At 38.7% G+C, this 22,055-nt stretch overlaps 1 protein-coding gene across 1 annotated transcript; it reads left to right on the top strand.

Annotated features, from left to right (window-relative positions):
* Positions 1–16,367: 16,367 nt before the first annotated feature.
* On the top strand, positions 16,368–21,954 carry LOC134806378 (polyprenol reductase). Its single transcript, XM_063779603.1, has 5 exons — positions 16,368–16,846; positions 17,374–17,562; positions 18,835–18,981; positions 20,557–20,717; positions 21,350–21,954. Exons 1-5 carry the CDS (start codon positions 16,519–16,521, stop codon positions 21,440–21,442), a joined length of 918 nt encoding a protein of 305 aa, XP_063635673.1. The 5' UTR covers positions 16,368–16,518; the 3' UTR covers positions 21,443–21,954.
* Positions 21,955–22,055: the final 101 nt, after the last annotated feature.

Raw genomic sequence — 22,055 nt, 5'->3', positions numbered from 1 at the left:
ACGCATACGCGATTCAGTGGTTGACAAGTTAGCCGAAGCTTGTCTCCCGCTAAGAAAATTTCGAACAAATGTACCATGTATATTTGCGAACGACCCCACTTCAACCACTTGTGATGAAAAGAATTTATCGCAAGTAAACGACCAATATTCAAATTTACAAAACCAGTCATCAGTGCTGGGATTGAATTGGTGTCCTTCGCAAGATAATTTTAACTTCTTAGTTGATTTCGATAATGAGCCCGTGTCCACAAAGAGGAATATTCTGTCAGCTACTTGCAAGATATTCGATCCACTTGGCTTGCTAAGCCCTTGCACAATAGTACCCAAAATGTTGCTGCAGAAACTTTGGCTTTCTGGACTCGGGTGGGATGATCCGGTGCCTTGCGATATGAACAAGGAGTGGAATAATTTCATATCTAGTATACATCAAATTGCAGACATAAGGATTCCACGCTTTGTCATGCAAGACTCACCGGTATCGATACAACTTCATTGCTTTGCGGACGCATCCCAAAATGCATTCGCAACTTGCATTTATATACGTTGTGTGGACTCGAAGGGCAATGTTTCAGTAAAGTTGCTCTGTGCTAAGGCCCGAGTCACACCGATAAAAACAGCGACTATTCCTAGGCTCGAATTAGCTGCAGCTTTGCTGGGGGCTCAATTGAGCGCGAAGGTATGTCAGTCACTCACATGCAATTTTGACAAAAAATACTTTTGGAGTGATAGTACTATTGTATTAGGTTGGGTGAAGAATGTGACTCCAAGCAATCTTAAACAGTTCGTTTACAATAGAGTGAATGAAATACACGAGCTGACTGACAAATCTTCGTGGAATCATGTACCTACGGATATGAATCCGGCAGATATTGCCTCGCGAGGCATCAGTCCGAGCCAGTTGCAAAATGATAGTATGTGGTTCAACGGTCCTTCATTCTTGATGAAATCCGAAAATGAGTGGCCTAGAACTAAAATAAGCAGCGTCCAGCTGCCAGAGTTAAAAGTTTATACTTGCTTAGTCTCAAAACAGCCGTCATTTGACTTTGATCGGTTTTCTAAGTTCCACCGAATGATTCGCGTGGTAGGATATATTTTAAGGTTTATTTTTAACTGTAGACAAGCCACAAATGCACGCCAAAGTGGCTTTTTATCGAGCGACGAAATAAATAAGTCTACTCGAACTCTCATCACGGTCAGCCAAAGGGATTCTTTCGCAGACGACCTACAGTGCCTTAAACAAGGTCGGCCTGTGCATCGTAAGTCCAAAATGTTAGCACTCAATCCCTTCTTGGATGAGCATGACCTGATTAGAGTTGGAGGACGTATACAAGGATCGATTTGTGATTATTCTAAAAAACACCCAATATTATTGTGTTCAAAACACACTTTTACTAAACTTTTATTTAGAAAGGAGCATGAGAGCCACATGCACTGTGGTCCTTTATTGTTATTAAATATTGTCAGAGACCAATATTGGCCTATAGGGGGTAGAAATCTTGCGCGTAGCACTTTTAGAAGATGTGTAGTGTGCGTGCGTATTCAAGGCAACTCAATCCAGCCCATGATGGGTAACTTGCCTCCCCCTCGAGTTACATTGACTTACGCGTTCACAGTAACGGGTATGGATTTTGCAGGTCCCTTTTTAATTGCAAATCGCCAAGGCAGGGGCTGCAGGTTATCCAAATGTTGGTTGTGTCTATTTGTATGTCTCAGTACCAAGGCTGTTCACTTAGAAGTAGTGAGCAGTCTGAGTACTGAGGCCTTTCTTATGACTTTCCGACGATTTATATCACGCCGCGGCAGGCCTCATGACCTTTATTGTGATAATGGCACCAACTTCGTGGGAGCCTGTAACGAGTTGGGTAAAATGTTGCGAGCAAGCCAAAAGGCCATGATTGAGGCCGCCCATGATAAGGGCATCAAATTTCATTTTAGTCCGGCATATTCGCCTCACTTTGGAGGTATCTTTGAAGCAGGAATAAAATCGGCAAAGTCACTTTTAAAACGTGTAATAGGTAATTCTAGTCTGACGTTCGAAGGGTTAACGACACTATTCACGCAAATTGAAAGTATCCTAAATTCCCGGCCGTTGACCCCTCTGACGTCAGATCCCTCTGATCTGTCTCCTCTGACTCCAGGGCACTTCCTGATAGGGCGTCCACTCACCGCCTTACCAGAGACACCTGTTACTACAAATTGTCCGAATAGATATCAAAGAATAGAGCAGATGAGACAACACTTTTGGACCCGCTTCCACAACGAGTATCTAAGCGAGCTACAGCAGCGGACCAAATGGAAGGAGAAGCAGAACGAGCTGAAGGAGGGTGATCTCGTCGTAATTAGAGATGACAACGTTCCACCGATGCGGTGGCGCTTGGGACGAGTGCACCAGCTGTATAAAGGCCAAGATGGCATCACCAGAGTGGCGGACTTCAAAACTGCCAGAGGCATGGTCAAGAGAGCAGTAAACCGAGTCTGCCTCCTGCCAGTCCGCGACAGCGAAATGGATGGTTCTCTTGCAAGCCAGGGCTTCCAAGGCGGGGACCCTGTTCACGCCACCACTGCGTGAAGACGGAGGACGATTCCGGGCTGCGGGGCGCGGGCGGCGGGCACCGGCGCCGGAGCGGCGCGGCCGCCGTCTCCCCTCGCACACTCCACGAACGACCGGCATGACACCATGTCGCGTCCGCGCATCAAGCGCCTGTATTCTTACATTTTTTATTAATATACTTCATTTACTGTGTACAGGGTTGTTTTGTTTGCTGCCATCAGCCCCAATCCTGCACAGAGGTATTGCTGTCATTACGTTTTTGTCTTTATCGCTATTTGTACACTAATTGACATAATGAAATACCGGTATTCATTAATACCTCAATAATAACAGGTATTCAGTATACCGGTAATGGTTTTCGTATTTAATACCGGTACTCATTGCACTTGATCAAAGAGTAACCAAAAACTTTGCGACAAGAGGTTAAAGTTGTTGTTAAGTCCTCATGCCAAAGACATATGTAACTTACTATCTATTATTTTTGCTCATGCTTATATTGATCGCTGTACAAGCGAAAGATTTCATGATTTAACCACGAGCGTAGCAAGTGGTTCGAAATCTGTAAAATTGAGCGTTGCGACCGTTTCAAGGCACGAGGTTAATGAATGAATTAATGAAAATAATTAATCCCAGAAAACATTTCCATATGAAATATGAGCGCCGCGCCGCCAAAATCTTCGCGCCGCCGCCGCCGCCAAAATTCTGCGCTATCGGTGTGGCATCGGCGTGACCTTGTTAGATACTAGAGTCTGTCTAAGCTAACTTTGCACCGATTTGAACAGAACAAAGTGAGGGAGTGTTATTATAATATAAACGTCATATTTTCATAGAACTTTGACATTAACGATGATATTTACACACGTTGTCGTTGCAAATGCTATGCAGATTAGTTTGATCGGGAATTTATTGCTTTTATATAACGTGCTAACAAATTAGGTACCGATATTTTAAGAGATGGTACTTTATATAAAAACAATTAACTTTAAATAGAAATCACGAAAACTTTTCATATCATATTTTTGTTTTATTTACCGAACAAAAATATAAATTAAGATTATATCTAAAAATAATCATTACGTGCATTTAACCACATAAAGAAAAAAATACATAGAGTGCTCACTCAGAAAAGTCTAATGCTCAACAACTTTCAGCGAATATTAAACAAGGATTAACTGGAACTTTATTTTCAACTCCTTCTGCTTTAATATAGTAGTAGTAGTAGTAAAACACTTTATTGTACAAAAATCAAAACAAAACAGGAAAAATAACATTCGTCATTAGTACAAAGGCGAAACTATGCCTTTAAGTGATCTCTTCCAGTTAACCTTTGAGCAATATTAGTTGTAAATAGTTGTTCAATACAATTTTTCAGACATTTTTGAAATTAATATTCTTTTTAGGGTTCCGTAATTCGTACCAATATCAAGTTGATATCAACTGCAAAAAAGTTTCTTGAAGGGGTTTTTATAGGCTTTTAATATCGTACATTTAAGTCACATTCACTCATTGATTCATTCATACTATTTTTGCGATTAGTAGGTGGTCTGTGCGAGCAGTGTGTGTAATCATTCACCTCTCCTGGCGATACGTACATATAATAACTATTATATTTGACTATAGCTACCCGCACTGACTTCGCACGGATTACACAAAACCTTAACAAATTGTACACCTAAACTAAAGCTTCCTCAAAAATCTTTCTATTGATAGCTGAAATCCGCATGAAAATCAGTTGAGTAGGATTTGATTTGAGTTCATCGTGAACATACATTCATATAGTTACAGACAGACGCGGTGGGGGACTTTGTTTTATAAAGTGTAGTGAATTAGTGATAGATTCAATTAACAGTAACCTCACAATATAAAGAGATGTTCATTATGCTGCTTATCTACAGTTAATGCCATGAAAAACTTTTTTCCTACCATAATTCAATAAATTAAATGAAATTAAATTAAATGAATTAAGGTTTGACTTCTCTTTGCATAAACCAAGTTTTCAAGGCTACGCCGCCGATTCGCCGCCACCGCCAACCAATTTTGACCGGCGAACCGCCGCCGGCTAAATGCCTATTGGGCGGCGCTAGACGTGCGCGCCGGTCGAAAAAACTTGGGTGGCGGCGCGCCACAAAAAAATCCACGGCGGCGGCGTGGAATTTTTCAACTTTTCAATATTAAAACTGTGTTAGTATCATTTTTTTGGTGTTATTATCTTATTATGTGGTTGTTTATTGTAGAAAAATCATGAAAAAAATCTATTTATAATAGTTGCGAAAAAAACATAGGTATGTCAAATATGTTGGATGTTGCCAGGTTCGGTGTAAATAAAAAGATACGCCGCATAATGAAAAGACGTCTAGTATTTTGGACGTTGCCTAGTTAGTATACAGTACTTTATATGCATAAGGTTTTTTTTGTCAAATTCAATTTTTTTTTTTAATAAATATAGAATAATTGCATTTTTAATTACAAATACACTTTCTGATAATGTCAACTTATGTTATGAACTAAAGTAAAACCTATTATTTTTATATTTTTCCAAAAGCTTTATAGCTCGTAGGTGGTAAAATTTTACCAGTCATTGGCGTCATTTTATTAACATTAAATCAAACTTAGCGGGGTATCGTAGGATGCAGCAACATCTGAGCAATGGTATACAACAATGCATGCAATTTTATCAATATTTTCGTAAGAAATTTCTGAAATGAAATCGGGTCTGTCTCTTGATGTCTTGATGAACGCACAGGAAAAAAAACCGTAATAATATTTTTTTATCTATTTGGTTCATTACGTTGCAATACGACAAGTAATGACTTTTTAAAAGGTTTTGAAACACCTAAAATCCCTCTGTTTAATTCATATTCATATTCATAAAAACTACCAGAAAACGTGATAATTTTTCTCTTCGCATACTTGGCACAAGTGCCTTGTAATCGACAACGGTTAAAACACTGGACATTATACTTTGTAAATGTGTTTTACCCATAGGTACATGGTACATACAACACATTTTTATGTAAATCGTACTGCCACATAATAAATAGTTAGTATGGTGTTGGTGCGACATAAAATAGTAGAAATTAAATTATATGACCAAAAAAATTCCGTAAGTACGTAATTATTGCCATGTTTAAGTAAGTATTTTACGTCAAAAATGTGAGAGTTACGTAGGAAGTGGCGCCTATTTCAACTATTTCTTATCGGACTATAACCTATTACATATTTTAACGCTGCATAATACTGTCTTATAAAAAATATTCGGCGCGAATTTTAATCTACCGGCGGCGGCGGCGGCGCGCGGACTCCTTATGGCGGCGGCGCGCACGTCTAATTTGAGATTATAAACTACATACATAATAAAATACAATTAAATCAACAAAAAAAAAACAATTAAATGAATCAAATGAACGCTATTAAATATTTATCATTCAAAATCATCACCTAACAGCTAATTTTACCAGCCAACATCAAAACGGGCATTCTAAGATCCGGATCTTAAGTATTTACAACTTTACAAGCGGGCCGGACAACGTCCTTGACGAGTAGCGAAGGAACGAATCGTGGTACTACTACAACCGGTATTGGCACTTACTTATTACCGGTAATAGCTTTAGGAGTAAACTATCAAATAGTGGTATTTGTTGTCAATTGGCTAAACCGATAACACTATTGAATACCGGTATTCGAATACCTCTATTCGGAGCTTAAGTGATATAAATACCCAAATTCAAATTACACCGGTTATACCTCAATAATAACCTGTAGTCAGAATACCGGTAACGGTCCCTGACCCAAAGGGTAAAACGGGACCCTATTAGTAAGACTTCGCTGTCCGTCCGACCGTCCGTCCGTCCGTCCGTCCGTCCGTCCGTCCGTCCGTCTGTCTGTCACCAGGCTGTATCTCACGAACCGTGATAGCTAGACAGTTGAAATTTTCACAGATGATGTATTTCTGTTGCCGCTATAACAACAAATACTAAAAACAGAATAAAATAAAAATTTTAATGGGGCTCCCATACAACAAACGTGATTTTTGACCAAAGTTAAGCAACGTCGGGAGTGGTCAGTACTTGGATGGGTGACCGTTTTTTTTTTGCTTTTTTTTCGTTTTTTTTTGCATTATGGTACGGAACCCTTCGTGCGCAAGTCCGACTCGCACTTGCCCGGTTTATTAGGGTTGCGTACCCAAAGGGTAAAACGGGACCCTATTACTAAGACTCCGCTGTCCGTCCGTCCGTCCGTCCGTGTCAGTTGAAATTTTTACAGATGATGTATTTCTGTTGCCGCTATAACAACAAATACTAAAAACAGTATAAAATAATGATTTAAGTGGGGCTCCCATACAACAAACGTGATTTTTGACCGAAGTTAAGCAACGTCGGGCGTGGTCTGTACTTGGATGGGTGACCGTTTTTTTTTGCCGTTTTTTTGCATTATGGTACGGAATAGAGATGTGCGCCGATGGCAAAATCATCGGCGGCGGCGTCCGATGATTTTTTGATCGGCGGCGGCGTGGAAAAATCGTCGGCGGCGGCGGCGCGGCGGCGCGGCGCACATGTCTAGTACGGAACCCTTCGTGCGCGAGTCCGACTCGTACTTGCCCGGTTTTTAGGGTTCCGTACCCAAAGGGTAAAACGGGACCCTATTACTAAGACTCCGTTGTCCGTCCGTCCGTCCGTCCGTCCGTCTGTCACCAGGCTGTATCTCACGAACCGTGATAGCTAGACAGTTGAAATTTTCACAGATGATGTATTTCTTTTGCCGCTATAACAACAAATACTAAAAACAGAATAAAATAAAGATTTAAGTGGGGCTCCCATTCTCCCATACAACAAACGTGATTTTTGACCGAAGTTAAGCAACGTCGGGCGGGGTCAGTACTTGGATGGGTGACCGTTTTTATAGATAATGGTCCGGAACCCTTCGTGTGCGAGTTCGACTCGCAATTGGCCGGTTTTTTTTTCGTTTCCACCAGGAGCAAATCACTACATATAAGGTAAAGGGCCCCTGTTTCGGCAGGTTAAGGCTCTTGAGTGTTTGTATATTTTTTTAAAATATTTCTAAGCATATCAATACCTTGAAAGCTTTTGAGTAAGTTATATTAGTTCTTTGTTAATAATTTAATGTATAAACTATAGGGTTTTAGTTGAAACTTTTTTTTATATGAATATTTTCGAGAACCTCTTATTTGGCTCCCATTTCGTGATACAAATTTAGCTCGGCTCCTAAGTTCGTGAATTCGTGTCCCCTGTTTCGGAATAAAGTTTTCTATAGTAATTGGTGATAATTTGCTGATAATCATTTAAAATATTTAACGGTCTTACCTACTTACGAGTAATTGTAAGGTCTAATTAAAAATAATATTTAAAAAAAATGTAAAATTGAGAGCTAGCTTCAAGTTTTTTGTACTCGTCGACTTTAATGGTTGAATTAAGACTTTGTAAACCATATGGGTACTTTAATACTTGATTAAAAGCCGAACTCTATAAATAAATAAAAAAAAAAATAATAAAAAAAAAATTAAAAAAAAAAATATTTACAAAAAAAATAACTATCTTATGAGATTTTATACGTTAAATATAAACATACACAAAAATACATCAAATAAACTGAATTATAAATAAAATTGTGCTAGTAGTTATTATGAGAATATACGTGAAATATACCTTAACATTTTTAACTCGGGTCACATTCAAACACGTTTTATGAGAATTCTAGTGAAAAAAACATATACCGAATTTCGCTCATACGAAACTTCATAAAATACATTAATTGTTTTCTAATTTATTTTTTTAATTATCTTCGTTGTTATATTTAAAAACAAGCACTCAAAATGTATCTAGAAAATCCTTGATTCGTTAGTGGCACGAAATAGGAGACACACGTAAAATAAAATGACCGCTATTTCGTGAGTCGATTTATTGCAATTTTCAGGTATTTCTATGCATATATTCAATCTTTTTTCTTATCAAATCAATTACTAAGGAACCTACAGAAACACTCCCAAAATCTTTTATTCGAATGGGTTTAGCTTTTCCTTCATATAAGCTTAACAAGTGAGAGCGCGCACCTTACGCCTAAAAAAAGTGCACGCATACAACACAGCTGTTCGCGGCCGTGACAGTTTCGACCGTCGTATTACTCTCAGTTTAATCACTAAAATATTGGTTATTATTTTATTGAAGAGATTAAATAATACAGATTTTTTTCGTATGTATAATTTGAATAAAAAATATTTGAATTCCTTATTATTTACGCCAGAAACAAAACTAACGAAATAACGTACTAACACGAACTTGGGGCCGTTTACCTTATGTGTACTCACACATACATGTAGTGATTTGCTCCTGTACGGCTACCACCAGTTTTGACATTGACACATTTGCTCACGTCTACGTAACTTACTTTCTATGCATCTCGCTCGTACTGGCATATTAGTGCAAGCGAGATGTACTGAAAGTAAATTACGTAGACGTGAGCGTTATGTCAACGTCAAAACTGGTGGTAGAGCTTCTGGTGTGTGTGTGTTCTATGGTGTGGTGTGAAGTTGTCCTGACGTTAAAATTTTGTTGTTAAAAGCGAGTTTCATGTGGTTTCAGTTTTGAGCCATTTGGAACCTGTTTTTAATATCGTCCCATTTGTTCCTCAAGGGCCTGGCGTACACGTGTAGCGACTGTATAGTATATAGTATACTTGCTTTTAAGCTTTGAGGGCTATATGCATAATTTGACAACATGGACCTATATAATAGGGACAAGACATATTGTTCTATACGTACAATTGCTTATAGAAATAGCACCCATTTTGACGGCACACACATAAATATATATCTGTCTCGTTTTTACTCAGCACCCATACCCAAAGCAAAAAAAGATGACAGTATTTCAGTACGTACATAAAGTGTTCCATGAAAATACGTAAATACCTAATGCGGCCGAAAATCCGCCATGTTTAGTTCCCCAAATGTCATTGTCTGTCAGTTCAGCCGGTACTTGTCCTGTCAAAAAGTCGTGGTGAAAATTAAAATTATTAATTATCTTTCAATATTTTGCTTGTGATTGAAAATAATTGAAGCCAAATGTGAATAATTACGTCGCGAATATGCCAGTGTGTAGTGTATTAGGCTGCGGCATAAGAAAACCACCAAATCAGCCATCTTTAACCTTACACAGGTACGCTATCATTTACATGAAAAATATTGGTTATTGTTAATGTTCCTGGGAAATGTAAGGATGTTTCACATTATAAATAGCAAGGTTCTTCTGTGCAGTTATAGATCATGAAGTGATTGGATTTATTTAACTATATTTTTACGTTTAAATAATGTAAACATTTCAGCTAGGGTTGTACTTTATTTATCGACTTTGATATCGATATATTATGATTGCCTATTTATATTTTCTTATTTTATCATGCTACCCCGCTTCAAACCAACTAAATTATCTTAATTTAATAATTAAATCATTTTTTATAGGTTACCAAGAAATGAACATAAAAAGAAAGAGTGCCTGGAGATGGAGATCCTGACCGACTCTCGGGAGCACTAGGGTAACTCGGGGCCGTGGGGTCGTTACTCCACAAGCTGCCCTGCGGGCTTTTTTATATCATTATTATATTTTTTTTATATAATTCGACATTAAGAGACCATATACTTACATATAGTTGTAATTTATAAAATGGTTAATGTATTGTTATTATTTTTGCTTGTACATATGTAAATTCAATGTTGACGTATAAAAATGCCCTTGTGGCCTATTTGCTGAATAAATGTTGAAGAAGTTGAAGAGCGGAAGTCATTCCTTATTTTTGTAATAAAAAAAATGTTCTAAAGGTGTTTTGTTTTTTTTCACCCGTCGCTTAATAAGCTTGAATTTTGTATCGCTCTCACTTATAGATACGGCGCACCAAGGTCGAGGTGCAGTGCGGTAGTGTGTTACAGACTTTAGGGTTAGCAACACAACAAAATTGATTGTAATAGAGAGGTAAAGTCCAAGAAAAACACGTACACTTATTCTGACATCCAAAACAGATGGCGCTGTACTGCGCCATGTGTTTTGCGGTCACTAAGTTGTCAAACGTCAACTTTTGAAAATCAGAGTTACCGCAAAAAGCGCAATATGTATTGAGTAGTACAGCGTCATCTCGTTTACCTGTCAAATTTGAAGCACGAAATTGTCCTAGACTCCACACATCATACTCAATCAAAGTATCTTTTCACATAACAATATACTAATAAAGAATTTTTATTTATTTACTTACTTCCTATTAAAACATAAACTCCACAAATAATACATACTTAGTATTTTAAATAAAATGAGCCGAACACGTTAAAAAGTTATCGATGTATCGATAAAACCTAGTAGCAGTAAAAATCTTCTGGGCAGCACTAAAACCGCCATGTTTAGTTCCCGGATGACGTCACACTGGCACGCATTTTTCGTTGACGTTTCACTTCCATAGGTTTCATATTTCAGTGTTTGACAAGTAAAGCGATAGTGTAGCAGTGTAGCTGAAGGTTTTGACATGTGGCTACGGCTTTGAGGTTGGTCAATGAGACGATTGAGACGTTAACATTAGGAAGGTAATGTGTGCCGCTGGCGTATGGCTACCGCTGAGGTTCGAACACTTTGAACCGCGGTTTGATTGGTAGCACACCTAGCTTAATTAATTAGTTCCCACCTAACTACTTATTTATATAATATGTAAGTAATAATTACAGGAGGCAAATTATAAAACGATCTATAAAATTAACCGTATAGCTACCTAATTCACGATAGTTATTTTAACAAAACTTATAAACATATAATTATGTACTATATGTTTCATCTTAGATACCTACGCGTTACCGTTACAACCTCAAACATTAATTTACCGCCGCCGTCAACAGAAACTTAAGTAGGTATATTGTTTAGCAACTTACCTTTGTAGTTAAACAAACCACACACCCTGAAGGAATGCGGTACAGGGAACCTCGGGACCCTTATATACCACCTGTCCGTTCTTAATATTCAAGAAATGTCAGGACGGTGTATGTTAAGTTTCCCTAAATGCTTTATGAAGTGCCCACGCATAAACACACAGAACACCGCCTCTAGAAACCTAATATTGGCCATTTTGTTCCCGACGCAAATCACCAAACTGTGAGGTGCGGGAGGGGTGCTCACGGCGTTGCGATTGGTCGTTTCAAACATGGCGCACTGACACGTGTAAGCGTAGGGATGGGACATGTTCATTACAGGTAGTGGGTACTGCTACCAGTGATAGCGAAATTTATTGTGGTAAAATTGTTACCAATTTAGAATACTTAGAGTAAACTTACTTAATAATTATATTGATTAATTTAATATTTCATTAAGTAATTTAACAATGTACCTGAAATGTTTACTTAACATATTAGGGCATTTCTGTTTAAAGTACCCAGAACATGAATTTTAAATTTTAGAATTTTTATATTATTTCCACTCAGAATCGCAATCTCTTTCGATACGAGAAAAAAGTGTCGCCAAAATCTCATACAATTATTTTCTTTTGTCCGTTTTATTAAGGTCATAGAAGGTTGTATTGAAAACATATTCAAATGGACCAATAACATATGCCTATTACAAATCAACTCCGAGTTGTCTCGCACTTCTTTGAAGTTCATCATCAGGTCCATTTCGTGACATGAGACCTAACTGCTCACCTAGAGGATTCTAAAAAACCCATACAACATATGTCTAAGACATACCAACACCGAGTTCCCTCGCACTTCTTTGAAGTTCATCATCAGGTCCATCTCGTGACATGAGACCTAACTGCTCACCTAGAGGATTCTAAAAAACCCATACAGCATATGTCTATCACACACCAACACCGAGATCCCTCGCACTTCTTTGGAGTTCATCATCAGGTCCATCTCGTGACATGAGACCTAACTGCTCACCTAGAGGATTCTAAAAAACCCATACAACATATGTCTAAGACATACCAACACCGAGTTCCCTCGCACTTCTTTGAAGTTCATCATCAGGTCCATCTCGTGACATGAGACCTAACTGCTCACCTAGAGGATTCTAAAAAACCCATACAACATATGTCTATCACAAACCAACACCGAGATCCCTCGCACTTCTTTGGAGGTCATCATCAGGTCCATCTCGTGACATGAGACCTAACTGCTCACCTAGAGGATTCTAAAAAACCCATACAACATATGTATATCACAAACCAACACCGAGTTCCCTCGCACTTCTTTGAAGTTCATCATCAGGTCCATCTCGTGACATGCGGCCTAACTGCTCCGCCAGGCCAGCCTAGAGGATTCTAAAAAACTTACACAACATATTACCTATATATTATGTCTAAAATGGTACAATACGGTATGACGAAGCACGAAGTTTCCGCAACTGAAAAACCATCATCGTCACATCACTAGTCGAAAGGGAAAGGGATAGCGCATTGCATTTTCAAGTTGACGAAAAGGGACGGACATACTTCGCCTCTGCTTACGACCAGTATAAAATGAACCCCGCGGACAAGAAACATTATTCAATGAAATAATGAATTTGACTTTCCTGTGGGATGTTATTCCATCTGTTTCGTAAGTCGATGTCTTAGATGACTTGCCACACCATTTTACGCTGCAATATCCCATGATTTCCCAATGAATTCAGTTTACGATTTATTTTCTTAGACTCGTGCACACTGCTAACAGGTCGTAACCTTGGGCGCAACTGATCGGAGCGGCGCGCGAACAATCTTATATTTGACCTATACACCATACGGGCGGTGGCCGCGAGTCGTCCTATAAGCTCGGTCTATAGGGGTTGGTCTGTGGCATAAACAACAGCTAAATGAGAGAGAATTTTCAATTGAAAGGGGTCTGTTCCAGAATTGGGTTTGATTTGCTCTGGATTTTGGAGTTAGTACGTTTTGAATTTGTGTTGCGTGCTGGGAAGTCTGTTTGATTTTGGAAATCATTCTGTTTAACATAGGTTAACGCAGGTATAATTAAGAATTAGGCGGGAATAAAACAAAGGATACGTTTTACATGGGTATGTAAAGTTCCGATATTTCGGAGATTTCTGGGCAAACTGCCGTATCCGACCAAGGACATTGCTGAGTGCCGGTACCTATTCCTAAAACACACATCACAAACAAATTAATTGTAAAATAGACAGACAAAAAATAGACAGAGTTATATTTTCAAACAATAATGTTTTCTTTGACTATCAGTAGTTGATTACAGAAACATTCAGTGTTACCTACCCAGCATCATGTAAATAATATGTACCTACATATTTTGTCGTACAATAAGGGAAAAGTTTTCTTAACAAAATGACGGGACACCCGGCTGGCCCAGCTTAAAGTTAAAAGTCCTAGAGTAGGTATACTTAAATGTGAAAATTTGAAATGCTGTCAATGCAGTGAGACTAGTGAGAGTCGCATCAATGTTTATAAAAGTATAAAATGCTCATCGAATTGACAGCGTGTTACATGTCGTTTTATTCACGAGAGTGACTGGTAACGTAACAAGTGAGGCGCGCAACGTCGCTTCCGATGTTCCTGCTCATCGCATCTGACGGGTTAATGGCGCGGTCGTCGAGTTGGCGCCTGTCTTCGGCTGTTTACTAAACATTTTAACCATCGACCGTATATTGACCTAAGATTCCTAGCAAATATTGCGTTATCGGAGGTCTGACTTAAACTGGTATGATTGACAAGCGATGTGTTACCCTTTGGCGACTTTAGGTACCTAACCTACCCTCTACCTACCTATACCGCTAGCGATTTAAACCATATTTAAACACTTTAAACGCTCCCCAAACTTGTAAGGACTGCGTATAAGGCTGGAACTAGAAAACTGAGAGCAGTGCCACCAGTAAAACTGCTTGGAGTCCCCTTGAAAAAGGTCACCGAGTTCATGTACCTTGGTCACTGGGTTACCGAGAGCCTCTCCGATGACGCGGACATCGAACGTGAACGAAGGGCTATGGCGATGAGAGCTAATATGTTGGTTGGTAGGTTTGCTAGGTGCTCACGTGACGTAAAAATCACATTGTTTAAAGCGTATTGCCAGACCTTTTACACCTGCAGCCTATGGACCAACTACACTCGAAAAACCATCAATAGTCTAAGAGTCCAGTACAATAACGCCCTCAGGATGCTGTTGGGGCTGCCTCGCTGGTGCAGTGCGTCGCGCATGTTTCTAGAGGCTAACACGGATGGCTTTAATACGATACTGCGGAAACGTGTTGCCTCCCTGATGCGCAGAGTGCGAGAGAGTACCAATAGCCTCCTGAGTGCTGTTATTGAAAAGTGTGAGTGCCCTGTTATGAGGCATTGGAACTATTTGCATACAGGCGACAGACCTCTCATTTTTAATGTAAAATAATTAGGAATTTAATTGTTTAATTTTGATTTTAATTTTCATTTTGATATATTATTATTACATGTTAATTAGTTTTGTGTCGTGGATATTATAATAATTATTAATTATTTTAATGTATGTTTAGTACGTAGGCACTAACTCTTAAATGTAAGTACTTGTAATACTAACAATTTTATGGACCTATGCAGTCTGAAATAAATATATTGAATTGAATTGAATTGAATATATAGATAAATGATATGCGTGCCAACTCATGATAATTTCGTACTCAACATGAGTTGAGTTGGCACGACAAAATAGTAGATTGTACAACAAGGGCATAAAGTGACCTATTTTTACCCGAGGCAATTTTTTGGTCTGAGCGAAGCGAAGACCAAAATAGTTGACGAGGGTAAAAATGGATAATTATGCCCTTGTTGTACACTCTGCTTTTCACTTCGATTGCGAGGAAAATATACAAAAAATCAAATATTTTAGGTTATTTTAACGTATTTATTCAAGACTAAAGAAAATTGTTCTTGGGCCGGTCGGAGGCGCGGGGCACGCCGATCGGGAGAGCGCCGGTCGGGGGCGCGCCGGCAGGGCTGGCAGTTTGTATGGCAGAATTTGGACTTTATTGCTAAGTCAATAAGGGTCGTAATAGATGATTTTACTTTATGCTCTAGAGCATAAAATGCGATTTTATGTCGTCTACGCACGACATAAAGGTGCACTTTTTGAGCATGAGAAGTGAAAATCTATTTTTACATATATACATAGCTAAACGCAGGGCTCGGAAACCGTTTTATTTTTCAAACCGAATTCACACTCGAACGAAAAGGACTTCGATTCCGTTTGCGGTTACCCTGTGTGTTCTATTAAGAATTCAAGATACCAAAGATCCGAAGATTTAAGATAAAATTTTACACTATTTATAGGGCCCTATATTATGTATTAATAATTATTATAAGGGCTCATGCATAGCTTACCGATTGCAAGCGATTTGCGATACATTGCTGGCTACTAAAGTCCAAAGAATTCTACCGATCAATCAAATGCCGCAAAGTATCAAAGGCCCTTAGTTTCATGGTTTCTTTTTTTTTATCGCCCAACATCCCGATTTTCTGCGTTTTACTGCTTCTTTTTTTGCCAATGAATACGTGCGCGGAAATCAATTTAAGCTTTTGCAAAAATACTGAACATCAAAACAGCTTTTTTTAACCCATTGGAAATCCACGATATTCAAAGCGCCGTTGCAGCATTTTAGTCTGAGTATTCCTATTACATGGCCTAGCAATATTTTCTCCATGAAGTTATAAGTGTGAGCAAGAAAGAGATATACTAACCGGATCAAGAACGCGGTCCGGTACGTCCGTCTGTTACGACCTTTAAAAAAAGAGCGGTATGCGTATGTGGCACCATTATTGACAGCTGACTGCGCTGACAGTGACAGTGACAGGTTAACAACTAATAGAGTACTGTTTACCGTTTAGAATGGTATATTATTATTTATTTGGGACGAAACGAAAGTGTCGAAAGTTCAAACAAGTTGCTTAGTCCCGTTATAAAACAGTGAAATTACTGTTTCGTGATTTAAAGACATACTTGTAATCCCAGAAATATGCTGAACACGCTAGATTTTATATTTCTAAACCTTGCCTTCATGGTTACGTGTACGGGATATCTAATAAATAATTACGAAACTTACGTGCCAGCATTCGTAATTCAGGGTTTTAAGTATGGCAGTTTCGCGTATCAAGGGAATGGGGCCATTTTCATACAAGCAATTGAAATACCGAAATCATACTACAGGCATTTTTATTCATTTTCGTCGGTGCTCAGTGCATTAACATTAGTATACATGTATATGATCTATTTTCTGGATTTTAGTGTGAATAAGTATGTTGTGATAGTTTTGAATAAGATTTTGGAACAAAATGAACCAACAGGTAAGTTTTATTAAACAGCAATTGCTAAACGATATCTTGAGGAGATTATGGGACTTAAAACTAATGCACAGATTGCATTCTTAACTAAGTTCCTTTTATTAGTTTTCTGAAATCAACAGTTTAGCCACAGCCACAGTTTAGCATGTATTTTTATGATGATGGTATACTTAAATGTTAATAATCACATTAATACTTAAATTTTTATTACTAAAATTGGGCCTCAGAATTTTTAAAATTATAAGCACAAGTGTCCCTGATGACAAGGTATATACATAATATACTTGCCTAAACTATCAAATTTTTTACACACAATACTATATTTTCTTAGTGCAAAATTGTCTTATTTGTGTTCACAAATAAAAATATTTCTATTTCTTAGGTAATCTTCAAGCATAATAAGAATGTTTAACTAACTCATTTTAGTTCTGTTAAAGTCAATATGTGTGTAATACAAAACATGTAGAAACTACCCTTTTTTGAAATAATAAAGTTACCATGTTTCAACACCACAATTTTTTTAATTCTAGTGTCAGCAACTGCAGCACTCATTGCCATGTCCCTGCTAACCGTTCAGTGTGCCCGGAGATTCTATGAGACCCACTACCTCCAGGTCTTCGCCAAAAACAGCAAGATGAACCTCAGTCACTACCTCGCTGGCATTATCCACTACTTTGCCTGCATAATAGCTGGTGTTGGAGAAGCTCCCTTGTTTTGTGGTAAGATCATTTTTTTCACATCACCTATTCGAAAAAGGGCTTTTTCTGCCCCGCTAGGAGGGATCAAAGTGGCACTTTTCTTCCCTGCTAGGAGGGATCAAAGTTGTACTTTTCTGTTCTAGGACACTAATTTTTCTTGCCTACTATTTTTTTTGGTCAAATAATACATACAGTGGAATCTGTTTATTATGACTCCGCTTAGACTGACCAACCGCTTACTATGACCTAATTACTGTGCGATGTTTGGTTTTCATATAAAATTCTTTGTGACAAAGTCGCATAAGATGACTTCGCTTATAGTGACAAACCGCTTACTATGATCTATAAATCCAATTTTTGAGAAATTATGTCTGGTTATACTGACACATTCGCTGGTTTTCGTGGCCGTCCCCACGTCTTTCACTGCGGGGACATTTTGGTGCGTGCGTGGCGTGTCAGTTGTTTTAGTTTTGATTCTCAGTGACAAGTTGATAATTGGTACAACCTAATAAATAAAACTCATCTCTCACAAAGGAATTTGAGACTAATTTGGAAAAAATAACAAAAATAAGAAGTTAATCAACTATGCTTTATATGACATCCGCTTAGTGTGACGTGTTTGTCACTTCCCTTCGATGTCATTATAATTATGCGGATTCTACTGTATTTTGGAACATAACAATTTCCTCATAGTTGATGTGGAAAGCAGTATGTGTCACACAGTATCAAAATTATTTCGTCTTGGGCGTTCACACTTGAATCCCTCATTACGCTCAGGATTCTACTTTAGAATCCATCGCTTCATTCAGGATTCAATGTACGCCCTTGACGGAAATATATCATTTTAATCCCTTGTAACACAAACTACTATTTCAATAAACTCTCATTAGACACCATTCATTTATTACGCAAGACTATTTAGGGGGAGGGGTTTCGAACATGCCTTTTCTTTTCTTACAAGGGGGTGGAAGGTTCTCATAGTTCTTTACGTAAGAACTCGTATTCGTCGTCATATTACAATCGGTTTATTGCACGTTTAAATCTGGCCTTACTTGGAACTTCAATCTCGTTTCAAGTTAAGTATTTACCTACGCATTATCAACACATTCATTGCCACCCAGCCAAACAAGACACCCGCGCCAGGCCACAACAATTTCGTTATATAAAGCAGTAGTACCACGATCCCGACTATTGGGTCATCCCACCATCACAATCATAAAATACCCGATAGTTGGGTTTTCGGCACTGAATGTGTTAAGAAGGGTTTTGAAATTGTATTCCTTTTGTTTTCAGGAAACCAAAACAGAGACACTATGATATGGACCGACACTCGCACCAAGTACCTCTCCATTCCCTGCATCCTAATCTTCCTGTGGGCGTGGTACGAACAGTACCAAAGCAATGTCATCTTTGCAAACCTTCGCAAAGACAAAAAGTCTGGTAAGAGATGAGTACCTACCGTGTACCCTTTTTTTTTTTTAATTTATTTAGGCCTTAAAACAGGTTACAGTCATTGCGTTTACATGCATATTAGAGGCGTACAGCGTTCTGAACTGGACTCTAACCCTAAATATGTGTGCACATTAAGAACAAAATTTACATGCGATAAAGGCCATAGTCGGTTTTCCATAGTAAGTCGGCCCCCAAATCAACTCGACTCGGGCCCTTCTTCGTCATACACAGTCTACGAAAAATGGTAACGAAATACAAAAAAGCTTACGACATATTGTTTAATTAGTCATAAGCGTACAGATGTAGTGCATAATTGTTCTCCATCGTATTTTCTCGGAATCGTTCGTATTTATCATGCTACTTCAGGCAACCTCATTACTTTTTATACCGAGACTGACTGAAATAGCAAGCCACGTTCGTACGTTTCCGTGAAAATACGACGGCCGAAAGCTACTCGACCATTGTCCATATGTAATATGTAAATAAAATATAATAATTCAGCCTATATACACGTCCCACTGCTGGTCACAGGCCTCCTCTCACTCGCGAGGGGGCTTGGGCTATAGTCCCCACGCTGGCCCAGTGCAGATTGGGGACTTCACATACACCTTCGAATTAGTGATGTACCGACTATTGATTTGGCCGACTAGCCGACTAATCGGCGCTCGAATGGCCGATTAGTCGGCCAACTAGTCGGCTAGTCGGCCAGATCATTAGTTTCGTATAAGTTCAGGTGAAAAACATTTGTTTTGCTCCTTTGGTTGCGCTATTCATCATATTAGCTTGGCTAAAAGGTGCTCTCTACAGGTTCAAAGACCTATCACAAGAATCCTCATTCAATTTCTGTCTTTAGTTCTTTTATTTTACGATCCTGAGCAGACCGTCAGTACAGCTTGTAGGAGGTATTTCCAAGGCTCTATTTCCCGTACGTAGTTGCCAGTTAAGAACCTATCCCCTGTGGTCAGCGTCTTTACGAGCAACGTGCCCTGTCTAAGTCTCTAAATTTTGCAATAACATTAATTATGGCCAGTCATGGCTCTAACAAAAACTAAGTTAATAATAATTTAAAAAATCGACGTGCACATGAAATTACACGAGAATCAGTGGAGATCGACCTGTAGAGGAAAACACCAGCCCACAAACATCCGATAACGATCAAACAGTAAATTATTTACATGAACAAAAGGTTTCGTATGCATCTTGAATAGGTATTTTAGTAAAATAAACATAAAACATGTGGTATTCTTTTACTAATAAAGTGGCGACTAATCGGCCATTTTTGCCGACTAGTCGCCGACTAATCGCCGACTACAAATGTGGCCGGATAGTCGGCTTTCCCGACTAGTCGGCGACTAGTCGGTACATCCCTACTTTGAATATCTTCGCAGATGTATGAAGGTTTCCTCACGTTGTTTTCCTTCACCGAAAAGCAAATGGAAAAACTCATTGTTACGAGGATTGAACCCGCGACCTCCGGATTGAAAGTCGGACGTCATATCCACTCGGCCGCCACCACTTTTTTGCCCAAATAAACATTTTTCATCCATCCATCGATCATTCCAGGCCAAGTGGTAACAGAGGACCATGGGATACCGCACGGAAGGTGGTTCGAGCTGGTGTCCAGCCCTCACCGGATGTGTGAGGTGATCATGTACACAGCGCTCCTCCTTCTGGTGCCGACGAAAACGTACTTCTGTATTTATCTGTGGGTGCTTGGAAATCAGGTCAGTTTTACTCTTAAAGTAGGGCCAACAAAACGTGATAAATAATGTTAATGACTAGCGAACCGCCACGGGTTAACAAATTATAAGTACACCTAAACCTTCCTCAAGAATCACTCTATTGATAGGTGAAAACCGTTCAGTAGTTTTAGAGTTTATCGCGAACATACAAACAGACAGACGCGACGGGGGACTTTGTTTTATAAGGTGTAGTGTGTGTGCATGTGACCGTTACCAAGTGCAATTACGATAGGTAGCTATTATCCCCGCGATAGCGATTACAGACCTCTCTGTCTTCTAGTTAAGTAAACAAAAATCGTTTCGATTCTTATCACCATCACTATTCTTTTACCACGTCGGTGTCAAACAGTCATACGGTCCGCCCGCCCGGATGGTGCATAACACCGTAGCCTATCGACGCCTGCAACTCCAGGGGTGAAACATGCGCGTTGCCGATCCTTTAACAACCTTTACACTCCTTTCGTTTTTTCTTGGCATATTTTGATTTTTTTAAATATAAAATCCCAGCCTTATACATGAAAGACCCACTGCTGGGAACAGGCCTCCTGTCAAGCGCGAGAAAGATTGGATTTTTTAAATTATATTTAGACATTCAGGTTTGATCTATTTTTCAGATCCAGACTGCGATTCAAGCCAACGAGTGGTACAAGGCAACGTTTAAAACATACCCAAAGAATAGGAAAGCCATTTTTCCTTATGTATTTTAAGACTGAACCAATTTTGATTGAAATTTATAAAGGCTAAACTTACCGCCGTGTAGGGGATAAGAAGAAACATACTCGTAAAATGTATAGTTTATAATTTGTTACTAACTCAAATATCTATTTACTTAACCTTTTGGACGCCAATGACCGATATATCCGCACCGCAGGTTCAACGCCAAAGACTGATTAATCGGTCACAGACCACAGAGCAACATAATAGACCTACGTGCATATGCATAAGGTTCAATTTCAGTTTTGACACTTCGGTGACGTGGCGTCCGCGTGACAGCTTTTGCGTTTGACACGGCGTCGAACGTCGTAAAGGTTAAATTAATAGGGACATTCCAATGCGTTTATCAAAGAATTTTATTAAATTAATAATTTTACACATTATTCCGTCTTAACAAGAGAAGCTACTTACATATTTTATTATTGTTAAAGGATAGGTTACGTATTAAAAATATTAATTATGATTGATAATTTATTCATATTTTAAATAAATTTATTATTTTGGACTGTTGTTTAGACATAGGAATATAATTGACACGACATATCACATTCTCGGCTGTAGGATATCACTTAACTGAGACGGTTCATGGGTTCATGGGCCGGTTGC

Source organism: Cydia splendana, chromosome 3 (assembly GCF_910591565.1).
Source record: "Cydia splendana chromosome 3, ilCydSple1.2, whole genome shotgun sequence".
NCBI classification, from domain to species: domain Eukaryota; kingdom Metazoa; phylum Arthropoda; class Insecta; order Lepidoptera; family Tortricidae; genus Cydia; species Cydia splendana.
The sequence above is the reverse complement of the archived record's forward strand: the minus strand, read 5'-3'. Positions and strand labels throughout refer to the sequence as shown.

Coding starts and splice junctions, on each gene's coding strand:
- LOC134806378 (XM_063779603.1), top strand. CDS start 16,519: ATGCTGAACACGCTAGATTTTATATTTCTAAACCTTGCCTTCATGGTT. Junction 17,563..18,834: donor AGAAGCTCCCTTGTTTTGTG/GTAAGATCATTT, acceptor TTTTGTTTTCAG/GAAACCAAAACAGAGACACT. Junction 20,718..21,349: donor TGTGGGTGCTTGGAAATCAG/GTCAGTTTTACT, acceptor TCTATTTTTCAG/ATCCAGACTGCGATTCAAGC.